The sequence below is a fragment of the Quercus suber genome, unplaced genomic scaffold (genome assembly GCF_002906115.3).
Source record: "Quercus suber isolate HL8 unplaced genomic scaffold, Cork oak 2.0 scaffold_290, whole genome shotgun sequence".
NCBI lineage: Eukaryota > Viridiplantae > Streptophyta > Magnoliopsida > Fagales > Fagaceae > Quercus > Quercus suber.
Window position 1 is genome coordinate 653,993 of NW_027069746.1, and position 25,316 is coordinate 679,308.

A 25,316-nucleotide genomic window follows, 5' to 3' on the forward strand; every position below is an offset into this window, starting at 1 on the left:
GAAGTCTAAGGGGGCATTTGGTTTATATTCTTGTCTGTTCTATCATGGTCAAGATATAATGTTAGTGGGATTAAGAGACGCAAGTTTGATGTTAGTGGGATTATGCCAAAAGTAGAAGCATTATTTCTAATCATTTTGAATTATTTCTAATAATTTTGAATGATGGATTATGAAAAAGCAAGATTGTGTGTTGCTATTATTTAATATAGTAAGTAATTTTGGTGTGTGTGTGTGTATATATATGTATTCCATTCTTCCTAAAAAAAAAAATCAATTCAATCTTAAATTTAACAAAATTGCGAAATTTATGAATTAAATTGAGTACTTTATATTATATATAATATAATACAATATATTCCTATATATTCTTTTTAAGGGTCATAAGGGTATTCTAGTCATTTTAGAAGTATTTGTATGATTTTGAAAGTCATAAGGGTATTTTGGTCATTTTGGGTCTTCCAAGGGTATTTGTGATTTAGGGGTAAATTTGGCATTTTTTTGGTGATGAGACTACTTTTTTGGATTATGATAAGAATGTAATTCGATGAACCAAACACCTTAATCTTATATTTTTGTAATACGATTACATGAATCTAAGTTACAAGAATGTAACATTACACTGTAATGTAATATTGAGCGAACCAAACACCCATTAAGAGATCTGAAGCTAATAGGTTTGCTAGCATGGAAAGAAAAGGTGTCAATGCCTAGTCAGCTGAGTTATAAAATTAGACATGTAGCTGTAATTTAGAAGGGGTACCTAAGAACAATGTATAAAGTACTGTGTCTAAGTTTTCCTCTTATATTTTTATTATAGAAAAGCATCTATGTTTCATATTATTTTTATATTATAAATAAATTATTTCTTTTAACAAATACTTATGTACGCATGTGTAAACTCGATAACATTACTAAACAAGAATCCTACAAAAGGGAAAAGGCAAGCTAATGATAGAATCTCCATACATTGGCACACATAAGTATGAACTTAAAATTTTGTAACCTTAAGTGAGAAATTCACTAGCAACATAAGAAGGGAATGGCAAACTTGCATACTGAATAACCAGCTATACATGATATCTTCTCCATACGCGTCCTCACATTTTGAATGTTCAGAAAGTTGCATTCCTAGAAAGAACAGTTCAACCATAAAGTCCATATCAATAGCTTCCTTCCAGCATAAGGAGGAAAAATTTAGGGCCAAAAAATAGAGCAAGAATCACACCATTTGGTTGGGTGTGATGAATTCAATGCAAGAGGCTGAGGGAAATAGGTAGATTACAGCCATTTGAAAATCTGAACCATGAAAGCACACACAAATAAACACTATAAATCTAAAATCAACTATTACAAGCTATGACAATGTATCCTTCCCTCATTGCTTTCCCTAAGTCCTAAGATCCTCCATTACATTTTTGTTGGTGGCCTAAAGAGGCAAAAGAGGTCTTTGAAGTATAAATAGTAGTGCAAAGATGTGTTGTTATTTTTATATCTGTAATATATAGGTAAACTTAGATAGACTATCTTAGGTGCAGTACATTAAATTTTCCAATTGAATTCAAACACTTGGCTGCATTGACCAATAAGATAAGAATAACGTCATCTTTTCCAATAATAATTAAATTCAAAAGGTGTCTGAATTTAATTGGAGAACTGGAAACCTAATATACTGCACCTAAAGTATAAAAGTTTTACCCATTATATATACACTCTTCTAAACATGCATTTTATCATGAAATATGTTATTCATATAAACACTCATCCTATGCTAATGACAGGATCCTACATTCACCCTTGCTTCTCAACAAACAAACAGAACAAAATTTTAAAAAGGTTAATGATAAGTTCTAAGGGATCAGTGGGCTGAAAAGTCTTCGAATGCTGCTGATCTTGAAGGCCAAGTCCTGAAAACACCAAATTCAATCAGAGAAAGACCGGTGGAGGCCGGTCAAGGGTCCTCCGATGGTAAAGTCAGTGATTTGGAGTAGGAAGAAGAGACTTCAAAGACTTCAACAATTTTTTATCTAGAATTCTAAAAGAGAGAAAAAGTCCCCCTTACCTCTGCGTAGAAGGGTCTTTATATAGTGTTAGGAATCAGTTATTTCTCTAATCGTCGCAAAGCTTGGAGGATTCAGAGGGTAACTTCCATAACTGCCATGGGAGTCACCTCATCGGGACCTGTGTTGAGATCCAAACAGTATGAATCTTCAACGTGATTCTTGGTTGGAAGTGTTGAACCTTGCTCGTCCCTCTTCAATGACGGACGAGGTTCATTGCTTGCTCGTCCTCCCATGGACGAGCGAATGGAGGATGAAGGTAGACGGTTAAGGACGAGTGTACCAACCACTCGTTCTCCGTTTTGTACATGCTATGGACGGCACTATGGACGAGTAATTGACTTGGTTTTTTTCTTGCACCATCAGTTAACACAATTTTGAGTGTGAAATTTCACCATACAACTTTCATATGTGAATATAATCTAGAAGTAAAAGGCAAGGCTCATTAAAGTAGCAGGAGTGCTAAATTTTGCGTACCACTCTAAAGGATACAAAAATCTCAATTGACACAACCAATAAACCAAATGGTGCTAACTATTCTAAAAGGAGTCCTCAGGTCTACCCACATAGTTGCATACCTTTGATAAATATAGCAACCGTTTATGTTACACCAAGCTCTAGGAGATGTTCAAGCAATAACAATTTCTTCCATCGTCAAAACCCAAAACTTTGCTAGAAGATTTAAGTGGGTTTCCAATTATCTTTCCTTCAACAATTCCAACAAATCTGGCAGAGTAATGAAAGTTATATGAAAAATAGTCAAAGATTAGAACTAGGACACTAATCCATACAACTAATTCAAGTTTTAGAAACATTATTCTCCATCGATAGCAAAAGGAAAGTGATGAACAAGAAAAAGGATTCAATTTATTTTGAAAACAAGCAGATGGTCCTCTTTACTCATCAAATTAATTTGGGTTACAAGGAAGTATTACAATTGGTGACAAAAGGAATGATGGAAAATCATATCTGCGTTGATTAATTTGTGCTACCCACATGGTTCGCCTTACTATTTTCCCTCCTACCAAATGGACCCTACAATTATGTGTTACATAAAAGATTTGAAAAAATGAAAAAGGGGGGAGGAGTTTGTGGGGTGGGTTCTTAAAAGGCTTTCTAAAATTGATTGTCTGAACTCACAATAAAACATCCAGACCATGGTACAAAGGTGAACAAAGCCTTTACCTACCACCCAACACAAGTAGGTACAAAAAATCTCATTTCTACGCTTCATCCTATGCCTCATTTCTATATGTTCTTAAAATGTATGCCAATTTTCATACCAATCGGATGTTATTTACTATTTGATCTATAAACTCATCTTTTATATATTATTTTAAACTACAAAAACTTGTATTTTAACAATTGATTGATGACATGACTATTAATCTTTGATCACCTTAAAATTTTACAAGCATGAAGAATATACAAAGATAATGTAATCTAATGGTGGATTAGTCAATATTTGTATCTAATTAAAAAATATTGAATGGTGTAACATTGCTTAAAGTTACACTAGGTGTAACTTAAATCTAACCGTGTATATATATGTGTGTGTGTGTGTGTGTGTGTGTGTGTAGTTAAAGCCAAAGTCAAAATTAATTCTAAATTGAAGTCTAATTTTGCATTATATGTCCCATCTATTTTTTAAATTTTTGTGTTAAGTAAATTATTAGGTGCAAAAATTGAATAATCTAAATCTAATTGGATTCTAAATTGGATTTTAATTTGAGTTCAATTTTGTGTCATGTGTCCTATTTAATTTTTAAATTTTTGTGGCAAGTAAATTATTGAGTACAAAAGCTGAAGAATCCAAATCCAATTAGATTCTAAATTTAATAGTATTTATATACACACACTAATCCAAAAAAAAAATAAATAAAAAAGAACATTATTGCATCCACAAAGTGGGTGTAATGAGTCTAGTATATATATAAATGAAAAACTGTTACATATTTTAGAAATCCATGACTTAAAAAATGTGTAAATTATAACTCTAACACCATATATAATTTGAACTCAAATACATATATAGTTATGATTGTTTTTAAATGTACCCCTGCATTATACACTAGGTTAACATAATATCAATATTTCTATGGTAAAACCCCAATTAGAGAAAATTGGCATGCTAAATTTGTCACTTTTAGGGAGTGTTTGGTATTGTTATTTAAACAACAATTTTTACTTTACAGTGTTTAAACAACATTACATGTATTTTCACATACTTTTTCACTCACATGTATTTCTATAAAACAACGTTACTAAAAATTTCTTACCAAATAGACCCTTAGTATTCATAGAAGTGGGGTGGCCTTAGGCATAGGCCGCATAGCCTCGACTCTTAATCCAGGTACATAACCTACTGTCAAAACAATGCCATCATTTGTATCTTCTATGTACTCACCAACGTCATCATCTGAATCGTTGGTAATATCTCCCCACATGACCTACATTAACGTTTAAGTAATAAATTACTATAAAAAAAAAAAACATTTAAGTAATAAAAAAAATCAACAAAAGACTTATAACAAAAATCAATAAAAGTAAAACCATTACTTTTTGCTTTAAAAAAAAAACAATTTATGAATAAAAAAGTAGCAAATAAAAAGAGATGTAAACCTCTTTAAATTCATTGGTAAGAGCATCCAACAGAAATAATAAACAGGGTATTTGATCCCAATCTTTTTGGTATCTGCATTATAATAAGCATTAGCAAACAATTAAGTCACAATTAAAATAAAAAAATTAAAAAAAAAAGACTAAAACACAATTTCCATCCCCAAAAATTGTTTTAAGTTAAATTTTTGTCCCTCAATAAAATAAAATAAATAAATAAATCATATGCGGCAAACAAAGAGTTGATCTGGCAAGTTAAAAAGTTGATGTGACCTAATATAAATTCAACAAAAATTAGATGGATTTGAGGGATAAAATTGTAATTTTCTTTTTTTTGGGTGAAAGACGATAACATTAAAGAAACTAAACAACAAAAGAAGGTTTAGGACATATCCAAAAAAATACATCCCATTGAGGTCTCCCTCAAAAACATCTAAAATGTCCACAGGTGGACTATCATAAATAAGGAAATCAGCAGTCATCCTTAAGCTCTTCTTAGCTAAACCATCAGCATACTGATTTGCTTGCCGGAAGCAGTGCTTGATACGGACTTGGTGGAACCTGGTTATCAACTGTCTGCAGTCATACAAGGTAGGGGAGATAATGTTATTAACATAATCTAGATTCCCTACAACATCAACAATGGACTTGGCATCCATCTCAACTTCAAGACAACTAATATTTAAGTTGCAACAAAGCTAAAGGCCTTCACGCAGCCCCCACAACCCAGAGGCAAAAACTGGAAGCGACCCCAATTCGCTTGTTGAACCTAACAACCCATTGCCTATTTGCACTCCTTACCAAACCCCCACAACCAGCCAGCCCGTGAAGCCCCATACGTGCCCCATCTATGTTCAACTTCTTCCACCCTTGCTCAGGTCTCTCCCACCGAATACATCTAGTAATTCTACGATTTCCCAACCTTGGAGTTGCCACACAGTGAAGAAACTCCTTAGCTTGGTACACAATATCCACAACCAGATTTGGACTCCTAGCTTTCCCATTAAAAATAAAAACATTCCTGCTCTTCCAAATGTTCCAAATAGCAAAAGGAAAAACCACTTTCCAAGGAAGACCCGTATCATGTAGCTTATCATTAGATCTTGTAATAAGTGACAACCAATCTATCAAGTTATAGTGCCAAAAGTCAAAGTTAGAAGCATTTATCCCTAGCTGATTCCACACTTGCTTCAAGTGAATGCAATCTCTCAAGGCATGTAAAATGGTTTCAACACCATTGCAGCAAAAAGGACAAACCTCATCTTGGACCACTCCTCTTTTCCCTAAACAATATTTGACACCAATACTATTATGGGCACACAACCAAAGAAACATTTTAATTTTTGGAAGAAAATCTGCCTTCCAAATCCAACTAGCCAAAAAGGTACTAGCATTTGTAGACTCCATAACAATCCCATAAGCACTTTTGACATCAAAAACCTCCTTAGGAGATCCGGCCCAAGTTAATTTGTCTAAGCCACCACCTAAGGTCAAAATAGCATTTGCACTAATCATCCCCTTGATTTCATCAGTTAATTCAAAAGTAAGTTTCTCCAATCCCAGCTCACATCAAGCATAATATCTTTAACTTCCAAACCATTGGCTTCTTGGGAAATAGGACCTTGAATCAGCTTCCTAAGAGGGCCCCCATTCGTCCAGTTGTTGTGCCAAATATTTAGGTTACTATTTTTTGTCACCAACCATCTACTTCCCTTATTAAAGGTGCTCATCCTTTTCTTCATAGTTGCCCAAATTGAAGAGCAAGGGAGTGTATCCGCATTTGTAGCTTCTCTTTTTCTTTGGTTGCAATATTTCATCTTCAAAACTCTCACCCACGGTGCCTACCCTTCTGTATGAAACCTTCAATTAAGTTTGGAAAGAAGAGCCACGTTCCTCCCTTTGGTTGTTTGCAACCCCAAACCCCCTTCCTCCTTAGGCTTTGTCACCTTCTCCCAACCAACTCAATAGATCTTCTTGGCTGATTCTGTAGACCCCCAAAGGAAATTCCTATTTACTCTATCTAGCCCATCCAATACCCTTCCCGGAAGGTAAGAGCACTACATGATGTACGAAGGGATAGCAGCCAATGATTATTGAATGAGCACCATACGTCCAGCCAAGGATAAAATGTTTGCCTTCCACCCGGATAATTTCTGCTTCACTCGATCCAAAATAAAGTCATAATCATGCAAGGAAGAACCCGGCTGTTTTAGCAAAAAACCAAGGTACTTCCCAAGAAACGGCGTTGAAGCAAAACCCAATATATCACAAAGTGACTCTCTAGTATCTCTATACACATTTGGAGAAAAATACACCCTTGACTTAGCTTCACTCACTGTTTGCCCAGAAATGCTACAGAAAGTATCAAAAACATCTCTAATGGCTACACTATTTACCCCATCTGCTTTGGCAAAGAGAATCAAATCATCTGCAAAGAACAGATGCAGAAAGCAGGGCCACTCTGAGATGCCTTCACTGGCTGCCAAAGTTTCCCACTACACTTCTCTTCAATAAGCTGCCCAAGATAGTCCATACAAAGGATGAACAAGTACGGAGAGATCGAGTCTCCCTGCCTTATACCTCTAGAGGGGAATATCGGATTAAGAGCTTTTCCATTGAATAAAATAGATGTAGACACCGTTGACATGCAACTCATTATGAGGTCAATAATATCCATCGGAAGATTAACCCGAATAAGCATATCTCTAATGAAACTCCATTCTAGTTTATCATAAACTTTTTCCAAATCTATCTTAAGAGCCATATATCCAGTCCTTCCCTTCTTCTTCCCAAGACCATGAATGATCTCCTGAGCAATAATAATATTATCAATCCCTTTCCTTCCCGGAACAAAAGCCGTTTGCATTGGAGAAATGAGTTTATCCAAGTAAGGCCGCAACCTTGCCACAATAATTTTAGTAACCACCTTATACACCATGTTATACAAACTACTAGGTCTATAATTACCCAAAGTTTCAGGACCCTGAATTTTTGGAATCAAAGCAACGTGTGTACAATTCAAAACCTCTGGCACTCTTCTATCTACAAAAATCTATTGAATCTCTTCAATCACGAAATTCCCTACAGTGTGCCAAAACTTTTGGAAGAAACCCGCATGAAGCCCATCCGGCCCCGGGGCTTTAAAAAGTTTCAAAGACCTAAGGGCTACCTTAATCTCTACTTCAGAAGCCCCCCCATTAATACTCTCCTTCTCTGAATCTGAGAGCCTAGATTGCCACTAAGAAATAGTGGGATCCACTCTAGGCACACAAGAAAGAGATGACAAGAAGACCCATTCAAAACCACACCTAATAAAGTCCTTTATCTCCTCCTTCTCATGAATCTAATCCCCCACTTCATTTTTGATAGCCATGATTTGGTTCCTCTTCCTTCTAATCAAAGTCGAAACATGGTAAAAGTTTGTATTACGATCACCCTGAATCATCCAATTCACCCTTGACTTCAAAGCCCATAACTCCTCCTCCTGATTTAGCACAAGGTCCAGCTCCCTTAGAAGCTCATTTTCGAACTTCACAAGAAAATCTGATGGCCTAAGAGCAAGAGCTCTTTGAATACCATTCAGGCTCGACATCAAATTCTTTTTTCTAGTGAAAATATTCCCAAACTAATTTTTATTCCACTCCTTAGCTTTCTAAGTAAAAACATTAATAGCATTAACCAGCCTATTATTCCTTTCCCACGCTTGATGCACAATAGGAAAAAAAAAAGGATCCAACAATCAACCAGTCTGAAACCGAAAAGGTCTAATCCTCCCATTTTGGGTTCTCGCTGCCTCTCCAAAAGCACTGGACAATGGTCCGAGTGACATCGAGTCAAATGAGTTACTTTAGCATCAGGGTATACCACACACCAACTCGGGTTCACAAAATATCTATCAATTCTCTCCTAAATCAATGCTTGAATCTCCCTTCTATTAGTCCAAGTGAAACGAGGTCCCGCAAACCCAATATCCACCATATTACACCTATCCAAACACTCCTTAAAAAGTAAAGACCTATTGACACTCACTGACCTGCCCCCAAATTTATTCTCACTAAGGAAGGGTTCATTAAATCTCTTGATATCACCCAGGGCAGATTATGCAATTCAACAACTCTCACCAGATTTTTCCACAAAATTTGCCTTTTGGCACATCTAGGACTAGCATACATAGTAGATAATAACCAGCTATCGTTTGTAAAACGTACATTTACCTTCGCATGAATTTCATGTTCAGTACTTGAGAGCAAAGCCATTTCAACCTTGGTAGCATTCCACAAAACCCACAAACTCCCTGCATAACCAATGGTTTTGATATGGAAAGCTCTATTAAAAGGCAACGAATCTGTGATCTCCCTAGCTCTATCGCCCCTAATTATGACCCTGCACTAGCTCACCTACACGTCTCTTAAAGGAGGGCTTCAAAACACCTCTGCAATTCCAAATAATAACATTCATCAGAGACTATTGAGTAAGAGAGGGACAATTAACACTAAGGATCCTCAAGGGCGCCTCTTGCTTTAAGCTCCATCCCCTCTGTCTCACAACTTTCCATAGCACAGAGGTTTGAGATATCTGAGGCAGAAGCTCCCTCAACCGCTTGTATGCCTCCATTGATGACGGTATCTCTGCCAAGAAGCACCCCCCTGTGGTCAGCGCCTTTTCGCACACCAGCCTGCTCACCCTCCATGCTTTCATGAGTAGAGAGCTAAAAAACCCTAAGATTCGGTTCAGCTTTACTCGCACCTTAGCTAGGACAAAAACCCAGCTCTCCTGATTCACCCCTCGATAACCCCGTGCTGGCAGTGAACTGAACACCATCAGCACCACCGAATCGGTATTGCCCATTACAGCTGTTGCGTTGGCCATCACTCCCCACCAGATCGACACTCACTTGAGGTTGATTGAGGCTGGTGCGTTTTGAGCTCAGCACCCCAACGACGCTACCTTGGTCTCCATTGATAATTCTATTATGAGCTGCCCCTTTCTTCCCTTTAACCGATGAAAGCCTCAGAGAATTTGGAGCTGATATGGGCCGATATAAAGTGTGGCTTGTATCACCACTTATCAACATCAGAGTTGGGCTTGGTTGGGCCTGGTACTTAACCTCTTGCCTAATGCTTTGGACCATAGAGGCAATCTAGGCCTTATCTAAAAAATTTTGTGGAGACAACTTTCTCTTAATCTCTCTAGTTAACCCATCCAACACAGCAGCCCGATCCGAGCTCCCCTTTTCCACATATTCAGAGTTTCTAATGCTAATCCCACTGCTTAGTCGAGGCGAGGTCCCACCACTCCTCAACGGTTTTGTCCCATTCTTCCTACGCGCTACCACAATCTAAGGCCCGTACACACCCTCACGCACATCCACATGCTCTGTACTTTGCTCAAAATCATGTAGTACACCACTAGTCCCCTCCCCGCTCCTTGATTCGTCAAGGACATGAGCAAAGCGTGAACTAGAGCACGTCTCACCAGCCTCTTTCGATCCGCCTCCGAGGTCGGCAATCCTTGCTAGACAACATGAGGGCAATGCTCCTTTCTATGTCCTAAACGACCACACTCGAAGCACATTTTTTGAATTCCTTTATAGCAAATCTACTGTTCAAGCCTCCCTATCATAATCGCAGTAGCTAGAGGCTTCTCCATATCCACTTGCACACATAGCCTTGCAAACCTCCCTCTATTTTCCGACGCCGTAAAAATGTCTACTTGAAGGACATTCCCAATGGCTTTCCCAATGAGTTGCAGTGCCTCTGCATTATAGTACTTGATAAGGAGCTCATTTAGTCTAATCCAAACAGCAATGAGGATACACTTGCTAGAGCAGGCTTAAAGTCCTGTTCCCATGGTCTAATAGAAAGAAAATGGTCTCCGATAAACCACAGGCCTTTCCTTAAAACATTTTCATAGTCTTCGCCTAAAGACAACCTTGTGAGGAAGAAACCGTGACCCAAATCCACACAATCTAACCTCCCTGCCGGTTTCCATAGAGCTAGGAGCCTAGCTTGAATGAAGTTAAGCCCCACACTCCAATCGTAAACTTTCACGATAAAAGCGCTTGTCCAAGGCTTACGAATTCTCTGTTTGAGTTCCCTGGGAATTTTTACAGCTAACAGCCTTTGTCGGAGCATTTCCACCTCCCAATCCGATTCAGTATCATCATTCATTCCATCCTCAAAGCTAAAAGCTTGTGAGAACGCCCCTGGAATCTCTCCTAACAGTTTATCTCTAAACGACGTATTTGGGCTCCACGGTTCTCCATCACGATTTGGTGACGCAGGGCCAAAGCTATGGCTTTCACCGAAGCCAGCATGGCTCAAATTCTTGACCTTTTTTGTGCTACGTACAAGTTCCTCCTTTTCATCGTGAGAGAGAGAACGTTCCATGTAGGGGTGTGCATGGGTCGGGTTGAAGGGATTTTTTGACCCAACCCACATAAATCCAACCCAACCCAACCTACATGAGTTGTGATGGGTCGGGTTGAACCCATGGGTTGGACAATTTTTTTTATTACTATTATTATTAAATTGAGCAAAAAAAATATATCACACTTGCCACCTGAGTTGATAAACAAAATATACATTAATATATAAACTAATATTCCAACTTAGTTGTAAACAAAATCTGTTTTAGTATCCAACTGAGTTGATAAACAAAATATAAATGAACTAGTATCCTAATTCACTTATAAACAAAATATACATGAGTTCCTAACTCAGTTAAAAGCAAAATATATCTAATTTTTTTTTTATAAATTTATTAATTATATAATATATTTAAATATATATATAATATATATATATATATATATTAAAAGAACTAATAGGATTTTATATTATATATGATAGTAGGAACCGAGGAAGTGCTTTACAACTAGTTTTTTTTTTTTAAATTATTAAATATATAATATATTTTAACATATATTAAAATATGGGTAAGTCGAGTCGGGTTTGGCAGATTTATAATTTTATGACCTAAACCCAACCCGACCCGCTATAAAAAAAAAATTTTGTAACCCAACCCAACCCAACCCACCAAGTCCTAAAAACCGACCCAATCCAGCGGGTTGGGATGGGTCAAGTCGGGTTTGGCGAGTTGGCGAATTTTTTGCACACTCCTAGTTCCATGACAGAACTCTTTGGCTGTTAGGTATTGCAATTGTAAAATTTTTATTTATGCTTCGTCCTTGAAATATAGAAACAAAAATAAAGATGGAAGGTAAAACTGTAAAAGTAACAAACATAACAATAACATACAAGCCAAAAGTTGAAGGCCTCAGAGAATCTGAATCTGCTGCCAATATTTACGATAGCGAAATGCGGTCGACAGATCCGGATTCTCTCCATTTCTATTTGAAATCGAGAGTGTCTAGTTAAGGGTTAGGATCTGCCTAAAAACAATCAAAGGCCTAGAACATTCCACCTCATTTAAAAGCTTTAACCTAACCAAATAGCTAATTCAAATTTTTTAACAAGAGTTAACTCTTGTCCAAAACCCAAAAAAGCCACCCCAGGTTCCAGCAAGGCAGCAACCATATCCTCAGGTTCAGATCCTTTCAATCTCAACAAGTGCCTTCCCTGTTCTCCAATGTCATAAGTGTGTTGGGTTTACCTGTTATTCCAGTTCTAGCCGTAATCTTCTTCCATGAAAAAATGAATGGAGTAAAGGCGATTTCCATTTTGTTGGCTATTTGGGGCTTTATTTCATATTTCTATCAGCACTGTTGAATATTAGCTCTGATACCATGTTGAATGACATATTATATTAGCAACGTGATGTGTTATATCATGTTGTGTATGCCAGAGTGGATGCGGAAGGAGAAGCATATAATAGGAACATCATGAACACAAGGGTTACGTGGTTCAGCCTTAACGGCCTACATCCACGGAGGAATCCCTTAAGGGCTACATCTTTATTATGTATGAGTGTAGTACAATAACCTGTGTTACAATGAACCCTAACATGAGTATATATAGGCGACTAAACCCTAGACTACTAGTACAAGCAGGAATGGGCTTGGGCCTATTACATTGGGCTAATATATGTCTAATATATATCTCTAACAAGCACTACCTTGATGATTCTGAGTCCAAGGCTGAAAAGAGAGATGTCAAGGATGAAATTTCAATGCTCTCCCAGTTGAAAGAGGTTACTGACAAACAAGATGAGCTAAAGATATCTATCAAAAAGTTCCACTTTCCACATAAACAAATTTCCAAAATTATGAGCACTGAAGCTATTCCTCTGTCTTGATTCCTAGAATGGTTTACAAACTCATATTTCCAAACCCCATGCCATTGTTTCCCCACATGAAGTGTAAATCATGGTCTTGTTCATTCCATTTCCAACAATATTTTTAGATTCCAGTAACTATAATTGGGCCCTTTTTTTTGTCAAATTTTGTCAAAAGATGGAATTAAAAGTAGTGATTATTCTATCAATGAAAAAGAATAATCAAATTGAAAATTTAGAGCAAGCCAAATCAGTGTTTGATACAATACTGAAAGAAACTAGACAAATCAGTGTTTGATCACTTCGGTTGCTCGTGGCTGATGGGCACTCGGGGTTGAGATTGAAAGGATCTGAACTTGAGGATATGGTTGCTGCCTTGCTGGAACCTGGGGTGGCTTTTTTGGGTTTTGGAAAAGAGTTAACTCTGGTTACAAAATTTGAGTTTGCTATTTGGTTAGGTTAAAGCTTTTAAATGAGGTGGAATGTTCTAGGCCTTTTACTGTTTTTAGGCAGCTCTTAACCCTCAACTGGACACCTCCATTTCAAATAGAAATAGAGGGAATCTGGATTCGCGGTGGACCAAAACTAATATAAAAAAAAGGATATATATGCATATATATAATTTCAATTTGTGTGAGAGGGGTAGAATGGTAAAATTACATGAGGGGGAGGGCTTGAGAGAGAGAGCAGAAGAGATCCTAGGGCGAGAGAGGATGTGATTGCAGAGTTGGTTCCAGGTTTTGCTTACGCACGCCGCCGATGCTAACAATAACGCCGGTAGCTTCTCTATAGATTTTTATTTATTTATTTTGAATTTGTAGATATTCGATGGAATATTTCGGTGTTACGCGGTTCTCATTACTTGCTTTGTGGTTCTTGCTGAGACCGAGTGGAATTTCGTTATGAAGTTCTGGAAGGTCATTCTTTCTTCACTTTTGATTTTCAATTTTCAATTTCCATTTTATATGTTTAAGAATGATTGATAGAGGTAATGAAGACAACACTTATTTATTTTTTTGTTTATATTCTCTACAAGTAGATTATTTGAAAGGAATGTTAAGATTTAGATTTTTTTTAAAGGTCTGTCATGACTCATGAGTAGCATGATACATGACCTTAACAAAGTAAGAGACCATGTGGGTTTTATTCATCATCATCAGTACATTTTCTTCATGGCTCGGCTTTCGGGATATCTCATTTGAGACGGTATAGTTAGTTGTCTTGTCTGGTGTGGTGTGGTTACTCTTCGCAAATGTCATAGGAATTGAATACTTGGTCATGGAAGGAACCATTTGAATTTTGATGTAGCTTGACCAAGCTTTGGCCAACTAGAAAAAGGCAAACCGATGCCATTATATTTGGTAGAACATTATTTTGACACAGAAGAAGATGTATTATCTTATTATTGGGAAATTTGAGAATATTTTTCTAGTGCAAATCTTTTGTTGAAATAGGAAAAAGCGTTGTCCTTTGGAACTAGAAGGGGCCACATGGTTCTTTTTTGAAGGAGAAGAAGAAAAAGACCCCCAGAGGTGGAGTCAGCTAGATTGTGACGGTTTCTTGGTTGAGTGGATTTTGTACAGAAGTGGTTCACTAGAATTGGTGATGGCCTTTGGCAAAGAAACATGAGGAAAACAAAGGGAAAAGTACTTCTCTTTAATCAAAAAAGAAGTACAAGAGAGGAGACTTCTAATTCCTTTGCATTACCAAGATATGGGACTAGTGGTGAAACTGAAAAGGTTTAGCATGTAGCACCAAAAAGCTCAGAAGGGACAGCTATGATAAGAACATAAACATATGAAAACTAGAGCTTCTAGATTATAGGCATTAACTGTACTGTTGTACTATCATGGAGAAGGGACAATACGGTTTAAGGAACTCTATGTCAAAACTTAAAAGTGCCATAGATATTACTCTTTGAACCATTTTTTAAGTTAGTTTTGTTCCTTCTGCTTATTTAATTTGTTGTATTTTCTTTTTCTTTTCTTTTTTGGGCTATGATCATTCCACCACTAATGCATTGGATCCCATCAGAACTTTGCAATTAGGCATGCTTGGATAGGAGTAGTATTAGTACAGGTGACCTTTGGGAAGTCCTTGTGTTGCAACCCCTTTTATTTTGGCTCTTCCTTTGTATACTTCCCATGTACTAGGGTTGCCCTCCCTTTTGTGTTTTTAATAAAAATAGTTTACTTAAAAAGAAAACTGAATTGTGACTTGGAATGGAACAACTTTATGTGGTAAAGTTTCAACTGTTCTCTACATTGAGGATGTTTAGATTGATCGGTAAGAGGAGGATAATTCTTCTGTTTAAAAGAAATTTAATTTTGAGGGAAGCCCATGGAGTGATTAATTTTATGTTCAAGAGGACTCCAATACTTCCCCCATAAATCGCTGTTGGAATTAATAAGTCAAAGTGCACTTGGGCTTGTGTACTTCATATCATTTTGATCACAAAGAATGAATTCTTCTAGTTGAATTCAGTCATTGTCAAGGAGAATACAAATTGCAAATTTTCTTTAGAGACCATAAATTGTTGATTGAAATAACAATACAAGTCATAGGACTCCTACATGTTTATATGATTCCTCAATTGGGTGCTGTCCCTTATAATCATAATTCTTTGGGGCATCTCCCTCAAAGATGGAGGAGGGTGCTTTGTTCAAATGCTAATTTAATTCTTGCAGTGATAAATTGAAAAAGAAAAGTATAAAAAAAGTGTAACTCAGAAACTAGCCTTTAACTTCTATTTTAGTTGCATGTGTCAATGTAAGCCTTGTAACAATCCAAGGTAAAACGCTAGCCACATTTGTGTTATACCCCAAAATGACTAGTCTAGTCACAACTATAACTCCTTTTAGTTGTTAATAAAGCCTAAATCAACCCAGTATATGTCTAATGTGGAACTCATCAATCATCACGCACCCACACAACACACACTCAATCAATATCCAATCAATTTGGGTCATCACACACCTACCAATAGATTTAGTGATAGTAAATTCTCACCCACTCTCTCTCTCTCTCTCTCTCTCTCTCTCTCTTTCTCTCTCTCTCTCCTGTGTGTGTTGATACTAGCATTCTTTTGTTGTTTACTCAACATGCTAAAGTAAGTATTAATTATTATCTATGGACTCCTGTTAAATCCAAATGTCCCACCATATGCTTGATATCATTTAGATCATCGATCCCATTATCTCATTCAATATTTCTGTTTTGCAGGTGTTAGAGTATTGGGCTGCTAGGGGTATGCTGCAGATCTTGTATGTGTACAATTTAGTAATAAATTTCTTGTTTTCTGTGCATCTCCTTTCCCTGACAATGTCTTGATTTGGAATTAAACTCCCAAACCTTAAGCAAACAACAACAACAACAACAAAGCCTTGGTCATAAACTTTGGGATCGGGTATGGATCCGTAACAAATTAACCAGGGTTGGCCACATGTATTCATTTCCACCATTCTATCCTATTTAAAATCACACTCTTTGTCACCTTTTTAATCTATACAACCTTTTTTAAAACTATGTCTACCAATATTAATTTAGGCCTTCCTCTACCTCAACTTGAATCATAGCACCCTTTTTCATTGGTCATTAGTCACTCTGCTTTGCAGATGACCAAATCATCTGAACTGACTCTTCCTCATTTTTTCATCTATAGGAGCTACCCTATCTTCAAATGCTAAAACTTTATCTTTGATAGTTTGGTTTGATTGAGCCAATGACAAACAGATCAGGCTTAGGTTGGTTGGTTAGTTTGGAATGCAACCAAACTCATTCATCATAACCGGCACATTACAATAGAACATAAACGGGATATGTAATTAGAACAGAGGATAGTCCATTAACTATATGTTATTATTGGGTTCTCTATAAGGTACTTTTAGATTCATTTTATACACAATCTGACAAACAAATCCTATGCATTATTTTTAATGCATGAAACATTATCTTCAGTGTTGCAGTGATGACAAGAGCTTTCCCTGATTATTATGGGGTGCAGAAGGAGCTTGTTCTTATTGAAAACATATCAAGTTATATGCTTATGGCTTGTGGTGTAGTTTATATAGTTTCGGTAAGACAATGGAAAGCACAGATTTTTAATTCAGGAGATTTGTGCGTGTATTTTTTTTCCTACTTCTGCTAGCTGGCCTATATATTATAGTACAGAAATGTGACCTGTTCAAATTTGTAAAACAGATTGTTTGCATGTCTTGATGAAACCCATTTTCGTAGTCAAGTGAAATAGGATTCTTAATTGAACCTTGTGGCTCCAATTATTCAAGCCTTTCTCGGTTGAGGATAAAGAAGTAGTAAACTAATGAATATGTGATCCTTTTATTTCTCATGCCTTCTGAGTTTGTTGAGCAATGAGGTCATGACAATTTATATGCCCTATCCTGTTGTATTTTATGATCTAGGATTTTGGTTGAGTTTTGATATTTAAGACATCTTTGGGCTGAATGAACTGAAAAAACCTAATAGTTTAGCTTCTTCTTCTTCTTCTTCTTCTTCTTCTTCTCTCTCTTATATTGTAATTTTTAAGGTAATGATTTTCACTGATTGATTCCTGGACTCCTGTGCATTGGCCATCTCAAACGTGTTCGACAACGGGAAGAAATTTCGAGGGATCAAGCAGTCAAGGATCTGGAGGTAACTGTATTAATGCAGTTCCTTAAGTGGCAGATATCAAACAGAATTGGCCTTTCATGCTGAGGATTGTTTTGTTTATGATTCCTACTATGTTGTGCATGAATCTTTTATTGTGACATCAATTTATTGAAGTTTACTCATCACAGATTTATATTTGAAAAAAAAAAAGGGAATAAGCATCATATCTTTCTAATTCAGGCTTGCAAGTTGAAATTTTTGAACCAGATATTGATGACCCTACCTTATGTCTTGGATTTCAAATGGAAGGAAGAGCTAACAACAATGAACTGGGTGATTTAATTTGGTTTTCCAAAACTCATTTCCTACCGTAAAGAGTTGCATGAAGTCTTGAACTCATATACGGTTTTACCTCATCTCATCAAGATGATTTTTGGTGCTTACAAAGGTCGTTGCCTAGCATTGGTCCTAACTGAGGGCTATGTCTTAGGTAATCCTAGTACACTGCTTTAAGGTGATAATATTTAGAAGGTTAGGATTTCACACCTTCGGTGGTCATAGCAGGATTCATTTTATGGCCATATTTCCTAATAAAACACACATAAAGTTGCATAAGTTTGATTTAAACCACTCAGCAGAATGAGTAAACGACTGTTGATTGTCTCATTAAATTCATGTAGTTTTGGAATGATGTTAATTCCTTTCCTTCAATTGTGTGTGTGTTGATTTCTTGCAGAAATTTCCTGTGATAATTTGCTTTTGCTGGCAATGACAGGATTTAAAGCGGCGTAGAGAGGAACTTGAACAATTACTTCTTGTAGAAAGGGTGGAAAGGGTCTGAGACATTTTTTGCACGAGTAGACCAAGAATCACCCTGTTTTTCCAGTTACCAGAGGCACGAATAGCAAGTCTGGCAATCTCTCCTATAAGTTTGTATTGTTGTACACTCTCGTTGTTTCATTATTTTCATGTGATATCAGTTGCCTTCTTGGAATCAAATACTTGACAGGAGTCTAATTTTTTCTGTATAATTGTATGGTTAATGAGGCATGTTTTGCTCTTTCTTGACTGTTTGGATAAAGTAATGGCTACTGTCTTAGACAAGAGTAGCCCCAACTCTAACCTCGATATCCTTGGAATTCATTGTTCAAGAGCATTGCATATTTATGGAAGTCAGTGCCTGATGCTCCCTTTTCATATGTAATTGATGCATTGGCTTCGGCTGTATCATGTATGTGGTATTGTTGAATATTACAAATTCTGATGTGACATGATTGAGAAGTTAAACTAGAAGAACAACACAATTGCAACCTGTCAAATTCAACAATTCATAGATTGTCATTATATGTTGGTAGCATTGGCATCAAGCAGAACAGAAATTATGTTTGGGACTTCATTAAGGAATGTAATGAAATGAAAGGGATAAATTGAAAATGAATGAAGTTTTTTTTTTTTTAATAAGGTGTTTGGGAGTTTATAGGAGGAGGAAATGAAATGAAAATACTTTTGATATCGTGCCCATTATATTTTATTTGTATTGTAAAGAAATGAATATAAAATGTAATTCTTCTCAATTAATATGGGAAAAAGATGTTTCACAACGTTTGGGAGGAATGCATATTGAGGCATAAAATGAAATAGAATGGGCATTTCTTCTTAAATATTTCATTCATTGTTACAAAACTCTCAAATAGGATAATATATGAAATATTCCTTAAAAATCCAGCTCAATTCATTTCATTTCTTTTGCTCCCTTGCTACACAAGTTGTAATGCCTAATTTAAACATTATCTAATATGTTATACACGACAAAACGGATTTCCTTGATAAAATGATAAGGCAGGTTGAATATGCTAATAGAATAAGATAAAGGTCAATGAGCCTTAGCTAAATCAGGCACCTCCTCTCCTTTTAAGTTTTTGGAGAAGGGTGAGATTGAGTTCAAAACTCATCAAGTATGTGTAACTTGCTTGGCCAACGAGTCCTTTAGTTTTTGGTGAAGAGAGGCTGTGAGTACAAAACTCATCAAAGAAGCGTGAGTTGTGAGTTCAAAACTCATCAGTACATGTAACTTGCATGAATTGCCCATGAGTCCCCAAACCCAAAAAAAAAGAAAAAGAAAAAGAAAATACATGGAGTGGGCCTCTCACAGACTAACACTCTCCCCTAGTTTCAATCGTAATGGACTCAACTGGTCTTGCATTATTCCCCAAATTAAAGAACTTCTCCATTTTTTTTTTTTTTGTTTCTATTTTCCAAAATTATGTATATTTGTCAAGTGTTTGTAAGCAGAACCTAACCTAAACGTTGTACAGTTTAACCAATCCTTCACTCCAAAATCTCAATTGGTGTTAACATTTTTCATAAGCGAAATCTTTGCTGCCTAATTCATAATAGATCAAAAAATCATTTGAAAATATACTTGTGTACTTTGCCATCCCTCCTTGCCAAAGTAAAGTAATCCTATCCATAGCTAAGAAAAGAATGCCAAATTCGTTTTCCTAAACAAGAACAAAGTGAATCATTTTCTGTTTATGAAAATAACCAAAAATGGTACTCCAACAAATCCTTCCAATCCAAGCATGAAAACGAATCCAAAAATTTACTCTCACATTTGATTTCAATCCCACAATCAGAAACTTATTTAGCTTCCCGCCCACCAAACAGGCCTCTCTGTCTCTCTCTAAAAAGCTTTAACTTTCATTCTCACTGAAATTCAGAGTCTCTGACTTCTCTCTTCAACTGCTTGTCTTTCACTTGGCTTACTGACTTCCACTCACACTCACACTCACAGGTATCTCATATACGTCATATTCTATAAAATAATGTACATCATATGCTTCCTATTCTGCAAAATAAATGTTGAGTTGTAGAAGTGGTGGTTGCGCTAAATGGATATTCTACCTAATTGCCATGTGTATTTGCTCAAATGTTGAGTTTTTCTTTTTAAACATTTTTTTAATACACAACTTTTTTTTTCTTTTTCTTTTTCTCCTATAATTCTTAAGTTAATTAGAAATCCTAACTTGATTACACAAGTAGTTAATCTAATATAATTCTTTTTTACTTTTAACATTTTTATATATCCTCTATCTTCCAATTTTTCATTAATGTTTAGAAATTTAGATTCTTTTTAATTATTGATTGCAGCTTTCCCTCAACTCTACTTTCAAGTGTTATTTGAATTGCTTTTTAATATTGAATTCAAGGCTTTTTATATAACAAATATCATTATGAGATAGTCGATAAGTTAGATGGAAGTTTTGAAAATTTGAAATAATCATTCAATAAGTTATTATTTCTCAATAAAATTATATATTCTATAGGTTTATGACCAAAATGGTGCATCGTATGAGCCTCTAACTAGTTTAATAATTAACTTTGGAATTCCTAAAACCCAAATCCACATGCAATATTTCTTTTTCCCAATTTTATTAGTAAAAGGAGGAAGAAGTCTAAAGAAAAACAAATATTTTGTCTAAAATCTTTGAGTTTCAAATCAAATCCATTTTCTGCACCAAAAACAACCTTAATATGTGTGTGTTATATAGAATAATTGTTTTAGGAAATTAAAATAAAGACCTAATTTAAAGATTTTTTTAAATTTCAGTTATGTTCTTTTACTCAAATTTCTCACCAGATAAATGCAGATTTTGCAGGATTTCACTAAATGATTTGAATCCACAAGTTCTAGATTTTTGGTTCCTTTTGATTATCCTTGAATCCAATATAGACGCACTTGTATTTGATATAAATTTTGTATGAACATAATTAATTTGGAGGAAAGCCTTTTCAACCCATTATGTGGTGACTCAAATGAGTATCTACATGTCAATTTAGTCACATCCACATGTTGTTTTAGTCACATGACATGTTTAAAAGTCACGTGACTTGTTTCGAACACTCATTAGCAAAATATGATGGCCATTTGAACCATGATGTAATGGGTTGTAGGAGATTTCTTCAATTTGGTTGGGAGGAAAACTTAGTTTTTCTTTTAGCTTGATAAAAAATTCCTTGAGCAAAGTCTTCAAGTCTGCATGTGTCTCAAACTTTCAAATTAAGATGATTTTTTTTTATTTTTTGTTCGTTTTGTTTTTGTGTAGTAGGTTTGAGGCTATTATTGTTCTTGATCTGTGTTAGTTTCATTTTGAATACATGAATGTACTAATATTCCTTGCCTGAATTTCTTCCCATTGTTGTGGATGATTTCAGCGAGTCTGCTTAAGAGCTAATTTTAGAAGTATAAATATAACTGTGCAGCAATTCTTAAGACTTTACATGTGTGCATATAGCATAGATTTGCATGTGTGCATATTCAGAGGTTAGTAGGGAACTCCATTTTCCTTGCTTGAACTTCTTTCAAAAGTACTAACCATTTTTGGAAAATGGTGTTGAGTTTTAAGGTTTAAGAAATTTTGCCAGAAATTAGACTGTTTACTGTTTAGTTTCATTTCATGTTCATCCGTATTTGGTTTAGAAACTGTTGATTCTGGAGGAGATTACTCAAGTCACAAGATTTACATCAACCACAAATGAGTACCTGTATTAATGCAGGAAAATTTGGGGATTCATGCCAGGAAGGACAAACTTGGTGTGGTCAGTAGAGGAAGTGAGAGATCATAGAGAGAAGAATGGTGGTGGAGTCCAGCTAAGGAGCATATGTGAGAGTGCCATGTAAAAGATGCTAGAGAGGGATTGTGTCCAGGATCAACAGCCAAGAGAGAACCTTTGTGAAAGATGAAACATCAAAAGATCTCACCCTTTTGTCATTAAGGTATGGGTATTTATGAGCAAGTATACATGTGGAGGGATCAACCATTATCCCTAAATATAGTGAGGTGGAAAACTATTATTCATTAGAGCATCATAATATGGGGTTTATCCTTATAATTGAAGTCAGAGTGTGAGACAAACATTGCTGAAATGTCAACTGCAAATGAGGGATGAACCGGCCCCATTTCCCAGGGTTAAGAGTATTTCCTTTTGGCTTAGACACCTATGTTACACATGTAGGTGTCCAATGACAAATGAATGACATATCTTGTAGTTAGCTTTCTTTCCTTAGGGAAAAAGTATAGAGCATACCAAATTAGGAGTCTCTGTTGACATATATGGTCCCTTCCAGCATCTTAATGGCCTTCGATCACATTTACACTTAGGTCCTACAAATTACTCGTCTTGTGACCACCAAACCACAAGCCCCCTTGAGAACCTCAAGCATGGCATACTAATCTATCATGACATGACTCATTCCCATGTGTTGGCCTTCTGGTAAGGGCCAGGGACTAAATAGTTTCGCGTGTCAACAGAAACCATCAACAAGGGAGTGACTCCAACATGAAAAGCTAACTTTTAAAAGACATTTTTTTACTTTATAAATTTCTGTTAGATTTTTAATCTTTACCATTAGCTAAGACTTCGCTCCAATCCTGAACCCCATTTATTTTTGTGTGATTGGACAGCAGGGGTTGTTGACATTTTACATTCAGCTGTTTGCTTCAACTGGATGACTCAATTCCATCTTTAATTGTATAAGAAATTGTTTGAAATATGTATTTAAAAGAAAGGGAAATGGAGGACATCTATAAAGGGTTAGATGAAGTCAAAGCAGAGATGAAGAAACTAAAGGCAGATTACCGATTTAAAACAGAACTTTCTGAGAGCTTAAAAAGAGCACACAATGAGCTGTTACACAAATATCAAGAAGCTAAGAAGCAGATTGAGAAGCAAGCTCAAAAATTAAATGCCAAGTCTGAGGAGATATCTGAAGCAAGGAAAATTCATGAAGACTTCACATCTGTTTCGCATCAAAAAGATTTTTCTCATAGGCATTCAAGTTCTGTGAATGAAAAACTCCGAGCTGATTGTGGGCAGAAATGGCAACAGTTGGAAGGAGATATTAGAGAGTGGGTGTTGGCTTTAAATGAAGTGATGGCTAGAAACAAAGAATTGGAGCTCAATGTTTGTGAAAGGCATAAGGAGATTGAGGGCCTTAAAAGACTCTTGCTGGTTTCAGAGAGAAAGTGTTTTGAAGCAGAACAAAAGGCTCAAAAAGCCATTGAACTAAGGCAGAGAGATGATATGATACTAACATTGGACAAGACAAAAGGAGATGTTCAAAATCAGTTGAAATGGAAGAGTGAGAAGTTTAAACATCTTGAAGAAGCTTATAAAGGGTTCCAGGACCACTTCCTGTTGCGCAAGGAAGAGTGGGAGAAGGGGAAATCAGCATTGCTAGAAGATATCTCATCATTGCAGACAAGCTTAGATTCTCGAACTAGAATCTTGGAAGGTCTTCAAACTCGTTTAGAGATGTGCAACGAAGTATCTGAATTCAAGTCAAGTTTTGATGATGTCTTCACCCAGTGTGAAGAAGAGAAGTCAAAGATCCAGAGCCTGACTGTTCAGAGTGATGAAGAGATTGCATTGCTAATAAATTCATTTGAAAGAAAATAAATACTCGCAAAAGAAATTGAGTTTCTAATTGTTCACCTAGAGCAAGAGAATCAGGTCGTCGGAGAATCTCTCAAAGAACTTCAGGAAGCTCAAATGAAGAATGCTGGAGCCACATCTTCACTAACAAAGCTGCTCAACAAGCTCATAGGCTTTGAGCAAGTACATGGCAACTTTTCCAATAATTTGAAAGCAAAAGAATCAGAATGGAGTTTTCTGATGGAAAACGTGAGAACATAAATAGACAGTTGTAAATTTGAACTGAAAGATAATGAGAAAAAAATACAGGAGCTTCAGATGGAACTTAAAAATTGCGATCCTACAATTAAGGTTTTGAGCAAAGAGATTTCTATGCTATGCACAACCTTAAAATCAGAAATTTCAGAGGCTTACTCCAAAATGCTTTATGCAAAATCTGAAATGGAGCTGCGTGACAAAGAGAAGGAAGATAAATTTTCCTTTCTTATAGAGCAGTTAACTTTGAATAAATCTTATCTTGATCTTGGGCCGGCCAGAAAACAAGGAATTGGCATCCTTAAGGAAGAGGGTTGATTCCTTGGAATGTATGCAGGTTTCCAAGAAAGAGGTTCAAAGGTATAAGAAAATGCTTGAGGAATCATTTGAATGCCAACTTCAGTTGAAAGAGCAAGTTCTGCAAATGGAAAGTGCACTAGAAAATGAGAAAAGAGGTGCCTTTGAGGCTTTAGAGACGGCGAATCTTGAATTGGCTGAAAAAATTAATGAAGCCAATCTATTAGAAAATGAATTACAGAATTGGAAGTCTGATGCTGAAAGCCCGAAAGTCTGCCTTGATGAAAATCAGGAAACCTATAAACAACTGGAGACTTCCCTCATTGCACAGGCCAAGCCTGAGCAAATGCTTAAGAATGAGAAAGAAAGCCTACTCTGCATTGCCAAAGAGCAAGAGAAAAGAATTGAAGGTCTTCAACAACAGATTTTTTCACTAGAAGCTAAAATTGCAGCCAAAACTGAGGAAGTGGAAACCTCCATAAAGGACAAAGACAGCATTCTCGTAGTTGCTGAAGAGAAGGAAATTTGCATAGAAAATCTTCAGAAAGATATTACTTTCATGAAGCAAGAGTCCAAGAGAAGAGAAGCGGAAGCTGCAGTTCTTGGAAGGCAGGCTGCAGAGAAAGCCTTTGAGGAAGAGAAAGAGAGGCATTTGCAGATTATGAATGAGAAAGACCAGATCATAAATGATCTTTGAGTACTGGCTATTTCATTGGAACAAGATCTTGAAAGTGCAGTGATCTCCTGTTTTCCAGAGCTCATAGAAAAGCATGTCCAAATATTACTGTAGTAGTCAATACTCTTATA

General features: G+C 36.2%; 1 protein-coding gene and 1 non-coding gene across 10 annotated transcripts; both read left to right on the top strand.

Annotated features, from left to right (window-relative positions):
* The first annotated feature begins 13,143 nt into the window (after positions 1–13,143).
* Positions 13,144–18,726, top strand: LOC136071157 (uncharacterized). Of its 9 annotated transcripts, none has more exons than XR_010632467.1 (6): positions 13,384–13,688; positions 13,796–13,828; positions 16,134–16,174; positions 16,869–16,986; positions 17,763–18,012; positions 18,259–18,726. XR_010632467.1 is itself a non-coding variant. In XM_065782132.1 (5 exons), the coding sequence occupies exons 1-5, from the start codon at positions 13,671–13,673 to the stop codon at positions 18,361–18,363; spliced, it is 276 nt and encodes a 91-aa protein (XP_065638204.1). In that variant the 5' UTR covers positions 13,440–13,670; the 3' UTR covers positions 18,364–18,726. The 9 variants fall into 9 exon arrangements, 1 of the variants encoding a protein (XP_065638204.1); XR_010632466.1 differs by having other exon boundaries at positions 18,298–18,726; XR_010632470.1 differs by having other exon boundaries at positions 13,410–13,648; positions 13,733–13,828; positions 18,298–18,726.
* Positions 18,727–23,096: 4,370 nt separating this feature from the next.
* LOC111989459 (uncharacterized protein At4g38062) lies at positions 23,097–25,299 on the top strand. Its single transcript, XR_010632462.1, has one exon. It is a non-coding gene; the product is annotated as an uncharacterized protein At4g38062 (transcript).
* Positions 25,300–25,316: the final 17 nt, after the last annotated feature.

What these genes read in the sequence shown, in the direction of transcription:
- LOC136071157 (XM_065782132.1), top strand. An exon ending in TCGTTATGAAGTTCTGGAAG is followed by an intron (nt 13,829 to 16,133) that starts GTCATTCTTTCT and finishes TCTGTTTTGCAG; the next exon opens with GTGTTAGAGTATTGGGCTGC. An exon ending in GTGTAGTTTATATAGTTTCG is followed by an intron (nt 16,987 to 18,297) that starts GTAAGACAATGG and finishes TGGCAATGACAG; the next exon opens with GATTTAAAGCGGCGTAGAGA.